General features: G+C 41.5%; 1 protein-coding gene across 3 annotated transcripts in view; it reads left to right on the plus strand.

The window, feature by feature from the left end:
* Positions 1-14,987, plus strand: part of LOC131233979 (uncharacterized protein At3g06530) — a 102,102-nt gene that overhangs the window by 27,874 nt on the left and 59,241 nt on the right. For all 3 annotated transcript variants that reach the window (XM_058230905.1, XM_058230907.1, XM_058230906.1), the window contains exons 14-16: positions 680-819; positions 948-1,055; positions 2,705-2,885. In XM_058230905.1, coding sequence (XP_058086888.1) covers positions 680-819; positions 948-1,055; positions 2,705-2,885 — 429 coding nt within the window. The remainder of the gene's footprint in view (positions 1-679; positions 820-947; positions 1,056-2,704; positions 2,886-14,987) is intronic.

The raw sequence follows: 14,987 nt of genomic DNA on the forward strand, positions 1-14,987 counted from the left end.
CAGCCAACAGTTAGGAATGTAGTAGTGAATTAGTGATATTTTGAGAGAAGCACTGATGTTTTTTTCTTCTTCCTTTTTTGCTTGACTCTTGTATGATGGGAAGAAAAGCATTGTTAGGAACGTAGGGGTCATGCACCACTTAACTGCAATTATGGAGTGTATATTTTGTTAGATTCGGTGGAAAATCTAGTGAATGAAAAATAGATTTTGCTGTTTAGAATAGACATGGTCATCGATTTGGGGTTATATGCTCACTGGAGTAGTCAGGTGTGGAATAGCATTTGTGGGCTTAGCTCACTGACGTGGTTATGTGTGGGGGCATTGCATAATATTTCCTTTCATTTTCACCAAGAAATCCTCCTGTGCTGGGTGCATTGAATATCTTGATGGCAACACTATTTACAGCACATATCACTTACATACTCAAGACTTGGGACATTCTTCATATTGACTGTGGAATGCATGGAGGAAGAGGAGTAACAGTCTATTCGTTTGGTGAAATACAAGCTTGAAACTGATTCACATGAAGTCTGAAAAAGGCAGTTCTGTTTTACATTTCTACTCTATGTTGCATGCAGTATTAGTTTATTGCAGCAATTTCTGTCATGTGTCTGACTTCTATATTGATTTCCATGGCTCTCTGATAAACTTGTCACCTTTTCTGGTTACACACTTGCAGGTACTTCATCCATATCATCACAAATTTGCGATGTTGCTGTCTCATGCCTCGAGTGTGCTTTGACCTTCCAACAACAGCATCCTGACTTTTCAAAAGGGGTTGCCACCATGGTGTTTCCTTTACTTCTCATTCTTCCCAAGGTCGCTTGTTTTCTCTTGAGTTGTACTGGTTTGAATTCCTTCAGTTGTTATCATAATTTTATTCATTTGCTTGCACTTTCTTTCTTTCTTTCCTTCTTTTTTTTTTTTCTTTGTTTTTTTACTTGCAGACATGGAGGATAAATATGAAGGCTTTGGAATTAGCCAAGGAAGTAAAATGGCCATTTTACTGTAACCTTTGTGATGCATGTGATCATATGGCCACTTCACAAGTGAAGGTATTGCCATGGACATGATCTTTGTTTTATCTTTTTTCTTCTGGTCATTATTGGGAATGATGATGGTCTATTTTCCTACCTTTTGTCTGTGATGTGGTTGATTCAGTTGCAAAATACCAAGCCTTTCCTTTTTGCACAAGCTTGACATATTTCTCTCAAAGATTCATTTTATTAACTCCCAAATTTCAAACTCATGATGGATAATTTTTAGTGCTCTTGGTAGTTGGTATATATGCTGATGACTCAAAACTTCCTGTGATTTAGTTTTACAGTAAGAGAATAAACAGTAAACAAATGCATTGGAGTGTCTTTGACTGGATTATAATTATGTCTTTAAAATTGCTAAATACATCACTCGCTTTGAATGCAAAAGAGAGATCACTACTGCTGTAAGTATAAGCATTCGAGAAACAACTCGATAGCTTTGATAACATGCTTTTGCTTTCGAAATAAAAGGAAATTATTAATAAGGAACCTATCTCAGTGGGCTGTGATCAGATCAGATGATTATTGTGTCTACCAGGTGGGACCCACGTGTTCAAAAGAGTATCCAATCAGCTCTCAATGTGTCAGTGCATGTATCCGTACCCTTGAAAGCCTTCAAAATTAAAAAAAAAACCCTATCTGGGAGTCCTCTGAGGTGATGCCAGGTGTCCTTATGCACCAAAGGTTCTATGATGTTATGCCATGTGCCTTTGACCTCAAAACCATCCCAAAATGACCAAAAACCTCTCCCAAACTCTATAAATAGGTCCTCTCTACAAGCAAATGGCCTTTGACCTAAAACCTTCTCCACAATCTTAGGTTCTTTACCCTTCTCTTTCTCAAGCAGGCTTTCTCTCCCCCTTTGCTAAAAAGAGAGATCAAAACTAAAGGCTTATCCCCTGGAATACCACCGTCATGAGAGGAGTAGAGATGACAAAAGGCCCAAAGAGAGAGTGGGGTGAGAGGATCTAAGAGCTTCAAGAAACTTCTCTTTAGGCATTGGAACTAGGGTAACACTTTGTCCTTGAGGAACAGCGTACTGGCCAGGAAGAGTTTGGGATCTTTCTTCCTTCCCCAAATCTCTAGTTAAGTCCCATTCCTTTAGAAATCCACCTTTTCGAAGAAGAGTAGGCGAGCTACAATGCATTAAAGAGAGTAGGGTAGGAGGATCTTAGGGCTTCAAGAATCTCCTCTTCATGTATTGGTACGGGGTACACCTTACACCTCAATCTGTACTGGTTTGAATCCTATAAAGTAGAGACTGTACATACATATGGGCAGAGAAGGTGGCTCACACCTTCCTCCGTAACCGAGGCCCTTTCTCGAATCTTTGGAAAGCTAGACCATCTGAGTTACTGAATTGAACTTCTAATCTCAACCTTTGGTTGTGTGGTTCTACGGATTCTAGCCTTCTGTAGATTCAAGATTTCAGGCCAAGTTTGGCTCTGTTTCCTGTATTTGATGGAGGCTATATTCCTTCTGGGAACTCTCTTAAACTTTCTTCTATCTATTACCATCTTGTACTTATTTGAAAAAAGAACAAAAGAAAAAATGGGAAGTAAAAGAAATTCTATTGCCACGTTGTGCCATATTTCTTTATTGCTTTCCTTTCAAAACCCCAACAATTGATTGCATTCTAATATTGAGAGTTCAAAACAATGCAGAATTTTAAACCTAGGTTTGCAGCTGCAATCAACATGAAGACAGTTGGAGCTCTGGCTGAGAGCTTCTTAACACACCCTGGAGAGTACATGCCATGGTTGGTCGAGTGCTGCAACAGCTTTAAGCTGTCAAAGACCTTATTCTTTTTGGTTATACTGCAGTCATTCACAAAACAGAAGAAAGGTATGCACTTTTTTTCTCTTTAATTTTTGCGTGATGTTTTTATGGTTCAAGCCTTAATTTCTGAATTGTTAGTTGAGCTTTAAAAAAAAAATAAATCCGAATTGTTAGTTGCATTCATTGATTGAGTTCTTAAAGTAAACACTGTAAGAAAAATTTCATTGAAAAATTGATATAAGCCTAGTTTTCCGTAACTTTAATTTATAAACTACTACAGGCTAAAAACCCTTTAAAGATTGCATTAAAAAAAGAAGAAGATTTCTTTTAAAGATCAAATGGAACATACAGATTGCTCCCTCTCTCTCCATTTTGCTCGTCATCTCGTTGCAGTGGATTGCAGGATCACATTGCCTGGCTGTTCTATTGCCCGAGCTGCCTTGGCAGTCATTCTTTGATTGGAATAATAATAACAAACTGGATTGGACTGTTTGTTTGTTGATCCTTTTCTTTTGGAATTGAGTTTATATGTTCATACTAATTAGGATATATTTATAACCCTTCAGTACAAACAAGGTTCAAAATATCAGTTGATAGCCGTTTTTGTTGGTGCAAAAATTGATTCAAATTGGTTTGTATCAGCCATATTTATGTGCGTATCAGCTGAATGGGTGTGAACTTTTTGAAGTCGGAGAACAATATGAAAAATGAAAATTACCTACTTTTATTTTGTGTTTGCTGTGGGTTTTATGCATGTATTGGTCCAGTCTGTGTAATGGACGCCATTGCTGTCTATCCATTATTCAACGTTTAGTTTTGATTTTTTCAGTGACCCTGTTAGATCTGTGGTTAACCGCTTCCCAAGCTAATGGATCTGCTATATCATTTGCCTCTCGCCTAACATGATGAAAAGAAACAGTGTGTAATCTTAGTTTTTTAGATTTGCTGTTTTAAGGTCTTTAGTATTTCATAGATCAGTCAATACAGGAGAAATGATAATGTCATCGAGCGTATGGAGAGGAAACTCTCTTCATGGAAAAGCAGGCATCTATCTTTAGGTGGAAGGATTATGCTAACCAAAGCTGCTTTTCTAATCTCCCTCTTTATTTTATTTCTCTGTTCAAATGCTCGAAATCGGTCCTGGGATTTGGAGGTAGGATCTAGAAATGGGCAAACAATGGTTAGCCTTGAATGATTACTAGGAAGAAATTTAATTTTACGGCCACTTTCAAATATTTTCACTTTATAACTTTCATGTACAACCTCCCTTCACAATAATGTGGAGACAAATCGCAGCCAGAAAAGATTTCCAACAGGAATTTCGAGGTAGGAAGCAGTTTCAGATTCCGGTTGGGAGGAGGAAACGAAGGGAAGGGTGCTAATGATGGTGCAAAAGAAGCTTTTGTAGAGGCGACTGGGGATGGATGGACAATGGTATCTCGTAGAAGATTGGAGCCATTGAAGAAGGGCAGATTCATAGCTGATGTATCAGAATATCTTACTCTGTTCGTGCAAGGATTCCCAGAGGGTTGGCTGCCGATTAACTTCTTGAGGGTGTTCGGCAGGGTGGGGGTGGTAATGGATGTCGTTTTGCCCAGAGATAGGTACACTTATGCTCCTCGGGGGTTTGCTTTCGTGCGAATGAGCACGAAGGAGGAGCTAAGTTGTGCGGTTGAAATGCTTCACAGAGAAAGCTTTAGAGGGTAAAGCTCATGGTGTAGAGAGCTAGAGAGCTAGGTTTGGGCTAGAGTTAAAACATGAGGAAATAGAAAACCCAAATTTGACGAAGAAGCAATACCACACATCAGGTGAGCGGGCAGGAAAACTTATTGGTGTACCTACCGGTCACAACCCCTCCGTAAAAGAAAGTATTTCCTACAAGTAAAAGAAAGAAGCTTCCGTAGAGGCAACCAAAGTAGCAATATGAAGATGCATGGAGACAGATGGTCGACGGCGAGAGAGTGGTGCGATTAAAGCAGGATGAGATCAATTGATCCTGGGAAACCTTGCAGCAATTGGTTGTCGCCAGTGTTTGAAATATTGATACTATCGGCCGATATATCGGCCAATATTATCGTTATTGCACCCCTGCGAGATGAAACCCTCGCGATAACCCCCGGAAGATACCAAAAAACCTAAAATCCAGATATCGGCCGATATATCCTCGATATCGCACGATATATCGTCGATATGGCAACAACCGACCATAAAAAACTGCGTATATGTGAAGAATAAAAAAAAGAAGAAGAGAGAAATCGAAGAGTACCTATATGCTGCAGCAAAGATCGGTGATCGGAAGTGGGCCATTCGACAGCAATTTCCCTCTTTCTTGGCGAGAAATCAGGCCGGATCGAGGAAACCTCACCGCGAATGTCGCTCCGGAACGCATGCGTTCGTGAAGGAGAGGGAATGTGAAGGAGAGGGGCGCGGATGGGCGAAAATGGATCGCGCGGATGGGTTTAAAGGAAATCGGGACGCGTACTGGGTTACTCAGTGCACTCTCATCGTACTGAGTAAACTCTGTTGGGCCCACTGTGAATTCATATGGTTTATCCACACCGTCCATACGTTTTTCTAGATCATTTTAGGGCTTGAGCCCAAAACCAAAGTATATCAAAAGCTCAAGTAGACCATACCAAAGGAAACTGTGGAAGGATTGATTTCCACTGTTGAAACATTTCTAAGGCCCCCGGTGATGTTTATTAGTCATCCAAACTGTTCATAAGATCAAGTAGACATGGATGAATGTAAAACACAAATATCATCTTGATCTAAAACTTTTGCGGGCCTTGAGAACTTTTCAACGGTAGACTTCAATTCACACTATTTCAGGTGGTGTGGTCCACTTAAAATTTGGATATGATTAAATTTTGGTTTAAAGCCCTAAAATTATATGATAAAGCTGATGTACGGAGTTAATACAGTGCATGAATGACGGTGGGCCCCAAAGAGTTTACTCAGTACGCTGAGTTACTCCGTACACAGTCCGTTTTGTGATAATCCAATCGGTGCATGGTGTGTTACTCAGTACGCTCTAATGGTACTCATTAAACTCACTTGTGCCCACCTTTAATGTATATGGTTTATCCACTCCGTCCATTCGTTTTTACTGATCATTTTAGGTGTTGAGCCCAAAATTAAACCATATCCACAACTCAAGTGGACTACATTACAGGAAATAGTGTTGAATGAGCGTTGACCATTAAAAACGTTTTGGGAGCCATAAAAGCTTTGGATCAACCTGATATTTCTTTCTTCCCTTCATTTGGGTCTTTAGGACCCAATCAACAGATGGTGTCAAATAAACAGTACAGTGGGCTTTAGGAGGATTTTAATGGTGGATATCCAATCATTATTGTTTTCCTGTGGTGTGGTCCACCTACGATTTACATCCCTATGATTTTTTGTATCAATCCCTAAAATGATCCGTAAAAATGGATGAATGGAATGGATGAAACAAATACATTATGGTGGGGCCCATAGAGCACTGACCACCAGCATTAAAGCAACGGACATTTAATGCTTTGTGCATTTTAATGCAACCAAGCTTATTATTTGGTGTGGTCCACTTGAGCGTTGGATCTGCCTCATTTTTGTGCTCATGCCTTAAAATAACCTGAGAAAAGGGATTGATGGCTTAGATGTACAGATACATAACGGTGAGCCCACCCACAGAACTGCCCGTTCGGAGCTAGGGACGGGCGGGAGTAGTACGCAATCCGCGTCCGGACGTAGAAGATACTGACAGGTTGCGTAGCCAGACTGGCTACTGAAGTGATGCACGAAGTTGTGGGGCCCACCATGATGTATGTGTTGTATCTACACCGTCCATACATTTGGCTATATCATTTTAAGGCATGATGCAAAAAATTAGTCAGATCCAAATCTGGAGTGGACCCCACCATAGAAAACAGTGGGGAGAGGGACGCCCACTATTGAAACCTTCCTAAGGTCCACTATGATGTTTATCTGAGATCCAACCTGTTTATAAGTTAAGACAGACATGAAAGAAGGGAAAAAACAAATTTCAGCTTGATTGAAAACTTTTGTGGCCCTTAGAAATTTTTAATGGTGGGCGTCCCTCTCTCCACTGTTTTCTGTGGTGGGGTCCACTCGAGCTTTGGATCTGACTCATTCTTTTTCTCATGGCCTAAAATGATATCTCCAAATGGATGGACGGTGTGACACATCATGGTGGGCCCTATAGAACTTGGTGACGTCACTTTAGGGTCCACCATGTCATTTATTTTCCATATGACATGCTATAAATGTAAAATCCACCATTCATCCGGTGATCCGTACATACAAAAGTTGCCTGATTAAAAAACTATGGTTGGCCACACCAATGGGAGGAATGTAAAACTGCTTCCAAATTGAGATGGAGATGATGATTACGAGCCACCACACAACTCTATGTGGGTCTAGACCACAACTAGTTCCCATCATTGATATGTATATTTCTCAAATTTTACTTATTTAGTTCTTCTTTTGCTTTTCAATGAATTGGTTGTGTTTTCATACATGACTATGATATATTTATAAATATCATGCATCCAATTTAAATATAATTGCATTAGTTCAGTTAAACATCGCATAGCTTAGGACCTTATACAAAGGAAACTTATTATGTGCATATTTTTTTTGAGATGTTATGATTTAAAAGTGTGCATTAAGGGCTTTTCTAACAATCCCCAGAGTTTCATTAAAAATTTCAACCATTTCCTCAATGTTTCCCTATGTTTCCCAAAAAGTGCGATAAATTATGCGATACAAACGATATATCCCATGCGATAACCGATACGTATCTGTATCCCAAGGGTGCGATACATAGTGCGATACCAATATTTCGAACACTGGTTGTCGCTGTAACCAAAGAAGGCGCTTTGATCCCTCAAGTTAGGAGATGGCTCAATGATTGCTATAAGACGACACCGGAGACTTACAACATTAGACCCAATAGCTGTTATGAACTTTGGATTTGCCTAAGCTTGGGGGCTAACATGGATCTTCCAATGATGGCGGGAGCATTGCATAGGGATGGTCCTATTCTCCAAATTCAGAGATGGGAAGAATTTTCTTCCTTCGGCAAGGAAGACGTTTTGCTTTTGATTGGGCGGTGCTGTTGGAATTTTGGTTTGAGGAATTGTTCTGCTTGGGAGAGATTCTTGAGTTAGATTCGAAGATGAAGCTTAGGGAGGAGGTGGGAGTGATTAGGTTTTAGATTCGACAGAGGAAGGGAACTGTTATCCCAAGCTTTATATATGCCTTGTGGGTGAAAGGAGGTTCAACATTGCTCATACAGAGGGAGGAGAAATATGAGGAGTTGCCCAAGTGGGGTGATCTCTGGAGGATGAGGGAGATGATCTCGCAGTTTGATGGCCATGGAAGAGTTGCCGTCGAAGGTGTACTGATGCCATGCTCCTCAGGTGCACTGAGTTTGGAAGCCCCGTGTGTTAATTTGGTTCGAGGAAATGAGGTAGGCGGAAGATCCAACTCTGGTAATGCGACGTGTGGTGATTTGTATCCTACGGGAGCACCTAACAACGCTTCCTCTCGCCCGAGCTGAACATTATGTCAAGTTTAATGGTGGCGCCAAATCCAAGCTTGGATCTTGCTGGTATTAGGATAGCTTGGAATCCAGGTTCGGACACGTTTTGCGACAATCCCCCCTCCGAAGCCCTGCTTCGTTCTGATCCAGATCCTGAGGCATCTAGCATATCGTAAGCCGACACGTCAATTGATGATTAACGACTGAGTAGTGAAGCATGTGCGATTGAGGACCCAGGGCCGCTACCTTTAGTCGCCTCCTTGGCATGTGAGCATGTTCTTATTTCTCTCGCATGGTCGCCTAAGTGCGTAATGTGCGAGAGTCTTTCGAAAACTCCTTTAAGTGACGCAGGAGGTTTGTGTGAGGAGCGTGATGGTGTTCAAGGTCTCCTTGGATCCATCGCTGGTGCATGGGAGCAGGGATGACCTGTTGATTTCCCTAGCTGATGATCGGCGTATGATCACAGAGTGCGACAAAGATAGTCGGGCTTTTTTAGAGGGAGATGATCTCTCAGCAGAAGGAAATCTTGCTTTAGCTAGTGAGGCGGCTGATGCTGAGTTGTTTGAGGAACAATTAGACGTCACCCCTCTTATGTGCGGAGAAAATGCAGGTAAACCTGGCTCTCCCTGATTCTCTTACAACTTCGTTTGGTCAGGAAACAACCATGAAGATTGGGATATTCTTGGTAGAACATTAGATGTGGGCAAAGGATGTCTAGAAAAGGGTAGGGGGGCTAGTGAGGATGTCTTACGGTGTTGTAAATGAAGACGTGCATGCATTTTTTGAATTCGTTCAAGCCAGGGCCTCTCAGTGCCTTTAGGAAGTTCGACAACTCAAGGCCAAGAAAACTCCTAGGGGGTGGAGGGAACTTTTGAGTCTTGAATGCTCCATCAACTAATATTCCATGGTTAGATCCTCTTGGAGGGAAAAGGGCGAGATTGGGTAAAGCAGGTGGACAATGATTATCTTATCCTGGAATGTGCATGGTCTGGGGGACAAGACCAAAATGGCTCAAATTAAGAAAGTTTGTAGAAATTCGAAGGTTGACATTATCGCTCTTTAGGAAACAAAATTATAAACATGACTCGAATTAAGCTCGACTCGGTTCGACTCAACTTGACTCAGTTGTGAGTCAGTTGCAACTTTGTTCCAACACGATGTGAACTCAATGCTCAATTCCTGCATTTGTATATTCAGCCCCGGTGGTTGGGTTTCCTGCATCATTGGACCAAAACTCAGCCTCAAATTTCTCAAATTTAGCGAGCTAACTTGTCCGAGTCGACTCAACTGGGTCCCTCTTATTCTCATCTTTCTTTTCTTTTTCTCTCCTTTCTCCCTGTCCAACGAAAGCTCTGGACTTAGTAGTGCCTGTTTTCAACAAGTTAATGACTCGTTTTGAGCCTTTCAGCGAGTCAAGGTTCAAACTGATTTCTCTCTCTTAAGCTCTCTCAACTGCAATTTCTCTTTGGGGGAGTGAACCTGCTCTTATAGACCTCCCCAAGTCTCTCTTGAGGGTTCCAAAACTTGGTTGAAAATCTATTTGAAGTAAAACTCACCATCGAGTCGCGTAGAGCTAACGCACAAGGATACTAGCGAGTTGCTCTCGATCGTTCGAAACACTTGGATGGATCTTGATTGGACTAAGTGATTGGTTACTAATCATGTGGGCCCCACCACGATTGAATTGGATTTGAAAATCGAAGGCAAGAACGGTTTTACGGTGATGTGTTCGCAGTGGAGATGAATATGTCCGTTAATGATAACTTCTTGCATGATGGGTTTCCTAATCTTCCAAATCTCCTAGATGGTCTAGATTCACCTCATGAAACTTGTGGGCAAGTGGTTTTGAGGTTTTTGGGCCGTTCAGTTGGTGGTTCACATGTTCGAACTACTTGACTCATTACTGCAAGTTGCCATGAAAGACGACAAGAAACACAATTTTTCTTCGACACTGATGAGTTATTGGAATCCCTTCGGGATTTTATGACGTGTTTGGTGAAGATTTGGATGGTTAGGATTCCGTTTACAATGTTTTTGTTTCGTAGAAGCATTGTTGCAACCAATTCAAGAAGAACAGAAGATTTCAGAAGATTTGGCTGGATTCTTTGTTCGCAACGAGTTTGGATGGCTAAGATCTATCCAACAGACAGTGAAGATCTGTTGAAACTTTGCTAGAGGTGGCCCCCTGGGCGATCATAGTTGGTTAATTCTTTGGATAGATTGGGAGAGCTTTCAAACGAACATGACTTTCATGCGTTGGGCAGAAACAATCTCCTATTCGTGCGTATGCATGCACGTGTGCATTGTTTTTTGGCCCTAGTTTGCACCTGTACATGGTTGAGAATTAGGCTATAAATCATTTTTACGTTATGATATTTGGTGGCCCACCAACGTTAAATTTGAATCGTCGAAAGACGTTTTCAATCAATTATTTGTGATCGGATGGCTTTAAGGGCTTGATCTTGAGATTTAACAGTCGGATCACCTTCAGAATCACAGATTGAGGATCTATGGGGTTCGTAGGTGTGTCTAGGTGTAGATGTACAGACAGTCTCTCGAATGGATGGTTATATTTCGATCTATCGGGTGGAGGGTGCACGATGTAGGGTGTCTGTGCGATTATCAGTTCCTTTTTAGTTCTAGAAATTGGTGGATGCATAGGATTCTTCCTGGTGGACTGGGGAACTCCAGGAATAGGTTCAGATGCGTCTCGATGCGAGGTGTGCACTGATAGATTCGTCGGGGATTGTCTGAGGATCGCAACAGTACTTGTTGTCTAGTTTTCAGGACGGTATGATGTGAAATCTGTTGGGCGATGGATCTTGTGAATTAGGTCCCTAAATTGATAATATATAACTTAATTGGACTAACTAAACATTGCTTGAAATTTCATTGCGATCGGGTTCCTAAAAATAGGTTTTTTGAGGTTCAGTATCGGGTATGAACATATATACATTGGAAAACTTTAGACGTTCAATGGTGTATATGTTACAATTGAGATTTGATTTTAACGGTGTAAAACACTCCTAAGTGTATCAAGATCATGATTTAAAGTTCAGATTCGTCGATGATCAGGTATAAATGGCTTAATTCTCGTCCATTGTCTATTTAATGATGATGTAAGGGTCCGAATTGAAATTGAACGGTTGGATAGCTTAATTTGTCCATGGAGGGTTATCTCGATGATTGGATTGATGAATTTTCAGGTGGGTTATGATATATGGGCTCGGGATACATAGAAGTATATACATATGTATGTACATGAAAGCAGGGTCTCTAAATTGTGATCTCGACGGTAGGTTAAGCATATACATGGGTGTCGAACAAGATGAACGGATCCGATTCATGATTGGATGTGTGTACGAGTTTACTATGATTGGGTGATCTAAAATTGAAGTGGACAATTAGATATCTTTATCTAACGATAAATAGTGTTTGGACGGTTGGGTTGATGAACGCTTAAGTATAGTAGGGTATCCAAGGGCCCGAAGTTCGTTACGATGTAAAAGTGAGTACAAGTGTGTGTGCATAACGTGTATTCAATGTTCGAAATATCAGTATTGAACCATGTATTACACCCTTGGGATACAAATACGCATCGGTTATCGCACGAGATATATCGTTTGTATCGCGTAATTTATTGCACTTTTTGGGAAACATGGGGAAACATTGGGAAAATTGTTGAATTTTTCAATGAAATTTCAAGGATTATTAAAAAAGACCTTAATACACACTTTTAAATTATAAAATCTCAAAAAAGAAGCGTATATAATAGGTTTGCTTTGTAAAGGGTCCTAAGCTATGCACTGGCAGGATCCTAAGCTATGCGCTGTCAGTAGGCAACCCGTATCCAAAGGAATTTTTATTTGCTATCCAACAGACTATTTAATAGAGATTGGTGGATTCCTAATTGTAGGGGTCCACTTTGATGTATGTGTATTACATCCACACCGACCATACATTTTTTATGGCTCATTTTAGGGCTTGATTCCAAAAATGAAGCAAGTCCATGGTCTTAGGTGGACCATTCCACTTGAAACGGTGGTGATTAAATCCTCACCATTAAAAACTTCATGGGGGCAACATAATGTTTATTTTCCATCCAACCTGTTGATAATGTCACAAAGACTTGGATGAAGAGACCACAAAAAATATCAGCTTGATCCAAAACTTTTGTGGCCCATGAGAAGTTTTCAATGATCGAATACCATTGTTTCTTTTATTATGTCCCACTTGAGATTTGGATCTGCTTCATTTTTTTTGGATCATGCCATAAAACAAATTTTCAAAACCGATGGATGGTGTGGATATAAGGAACATATATCAAGGTGGGTCTTACGGTCAGTGATCCCACCCACCCTGGTGAATTGGGGGTTCCACTGAAGTCACGCTCGTCTTAGTGGGGGTAGTACCCAATCCACGCACAAAATGGAACATGGAATGTGAGTGGGACCCTTACTATGGGCCCCACCATGATGTTTGTGTTGTATCCATGCCATCCATTTATTTGGAGAGATCATTTTAGTGCATGATCCAAATAATGACGTTGATCTAGAGCTCAAGTGGATCCCACCGCAAAAAAACAATGGGGACAGTGATACCTATTGTTTAAACTTAAAACCATTTCTAGGGGCTCACCATGATATTTATTTGAGATCCAACCTGTTCATAAGTTCAGTTAGATATGGAAGAAGGAAAATGAAAATATCAGCTTGATCTAAAACTTTTGTGGCCCCATGAAGTTTTTAAAGGTAGGAGTTCAATCCCCACTATTTCTTGCTGTGGGGACTACTTGAGCTTCGGATTTGTCTCAGGACCTAAAATGATCTTTAAAAATGGACGGACAGAATGTATATACAATATATACATGAAGGTGGGTCCCACTGGAAGGGCCGTACCAACTTTAGTGCAATCGAGTCACACCAAACTCACTCTCAGGAGCGGATCAGGTGTCACAGGTAATAGCTTAGGGGGTGTCTCCCTTATTGTAGGGCCCACCATGATGATATGTTGTGAATCCACTCCATCCATTCCTTTTTACAGCCCATTTTATGACTTGGTCCTAAACATTAAGCACATCCAAATCTCACGTGGACCACACCACGTGAAATAGTGATGATTGAATGCTTACCATTAAAAACTTTCCAAGGCCTATTTTAAGGATATCAATAATGTTTATTTATCATCCAACCCGTTTATAAGGTCAAACAATACTCGATGAGAATGGGTGACAGTTCAATTAAAAAAGGGAAGTCCATAGCCGAGAAAGGGAAGTCCATAGCCGCGGAAATCCATAGCTGAGGGAAGACCATAGCAGAGGAATTCTCTAGTTCTCATCGCAGCGTAGAAGGAGAATGGGTGACAGTTAATTAAAAAAAGCATGTTAGGGATCTGGTTTCTCAGGGGTGTTCAAAGTATTTCTCCTATCCGACATTATTTGTCAAAGGATATCCTCAGGGGTGGTATCCCCTTAACCTCGAAAAGATCTTTGGTCGAGCGGGTGCTGTGATGGAGGTGATCATGCCCAGAGATAAAGAGAGCGGGGAGTATCGTAGTTTCGCTCTAATCCGCATGGGGAGTGAGGCAGAGTTGGCGAGAGCGGTTAGTATGATCCATGGGTTGAGCTTTGGAGGAAAGAAGATTCTAGTGCAACGAGCTCGGTATGGTCCAGAGTCCCTATCGGGTAAACATCGACCTCTTAAACAGGCTACTTCTACCTCCATCGATCCTGCTGCTAAACCTGTGTCGGTTTATCGTTTTGTTCCTGAGGTTCCTAAGAAGTCATCAACTCCTTTCAAAGAAGCTCTGCTCCTTGGTGCTTTTGCTTTCTCTCTCTCATACGCCTGATGACCCCAACGGGGGGGGGGGGGGGGGCGCGATGGAGATAATCGATAAGCAGAGCCCTCTCTCCCGAAACGGAACCTCCGAAGCCGACCCCGATCCTACTGTTTCCGTTGATCAGGACATTTTTGAAAAAAATAGCGCTGCTCTAGCTAAGTCAATTGTCCTAATTACTAAAGGAGCTACAATCGCGTCCGTCAGGGATTCGATTCTCCTTAATTCTGGGATTAAGTTTGGTCTGTCTGATTTCAAACCACAGGGCCATAACCTCCTCTGGGTCAGGGCGGGGGAGTGTCTTCACCCCGATTTGTCGGATAATATTGTTTTTACTTTTAGTCCAGTGATCAAAGTCCTGTCATGGGAAGAATTCTCCATCTTTGGCAAAGAGAATATATGGGTTCTCATTTGGGATATTCCAATGGAATGTTGGTTTGATGAATTTTTAATCGTGGCTGCCTCATCACTGGGTTTTCTCTTGGACCTGGACGCTAATACGAAATTGGGAATAGAACTTGGAGTCATCAGAGCTCGGATCAGGAGGAAGAAAGGATTTCCATTGCCTGAGGCTGTGAAGGTAAAGGTGGACAATCGCACTATCTCTCTTCCTGTTCAGCGGGAGACTCCGGGGGAGTTTCCAGCTCGATGGGGAGAAGTTTGGAGTTGGAGAGACTCTATGTTCGACGAAGGTATCCTTCTCCCCTCCTCCCGCGGACCACCGGATGATCTTCAAGCGGGTTACATCGAAGCGAGTCATCAACGTCTATTCTCTGGTCGTCAGA

The sequence above is a fragment of the Magnolia sinica genome, chromosome 18, assembly GCF_029962835.1.
Source record: "Magnolia sinica isolate HGM2019 chromosome 18, MsV1, whole genome shotgun sequence".
Taxonomy (NCBI): domain Eukaryota; kingdom Viridiplantae; phylum Streptophyta; class Magnoliopsida; order Magnoliales; family Magnoliaceae; genus Magnolia; species Magnolia sinica.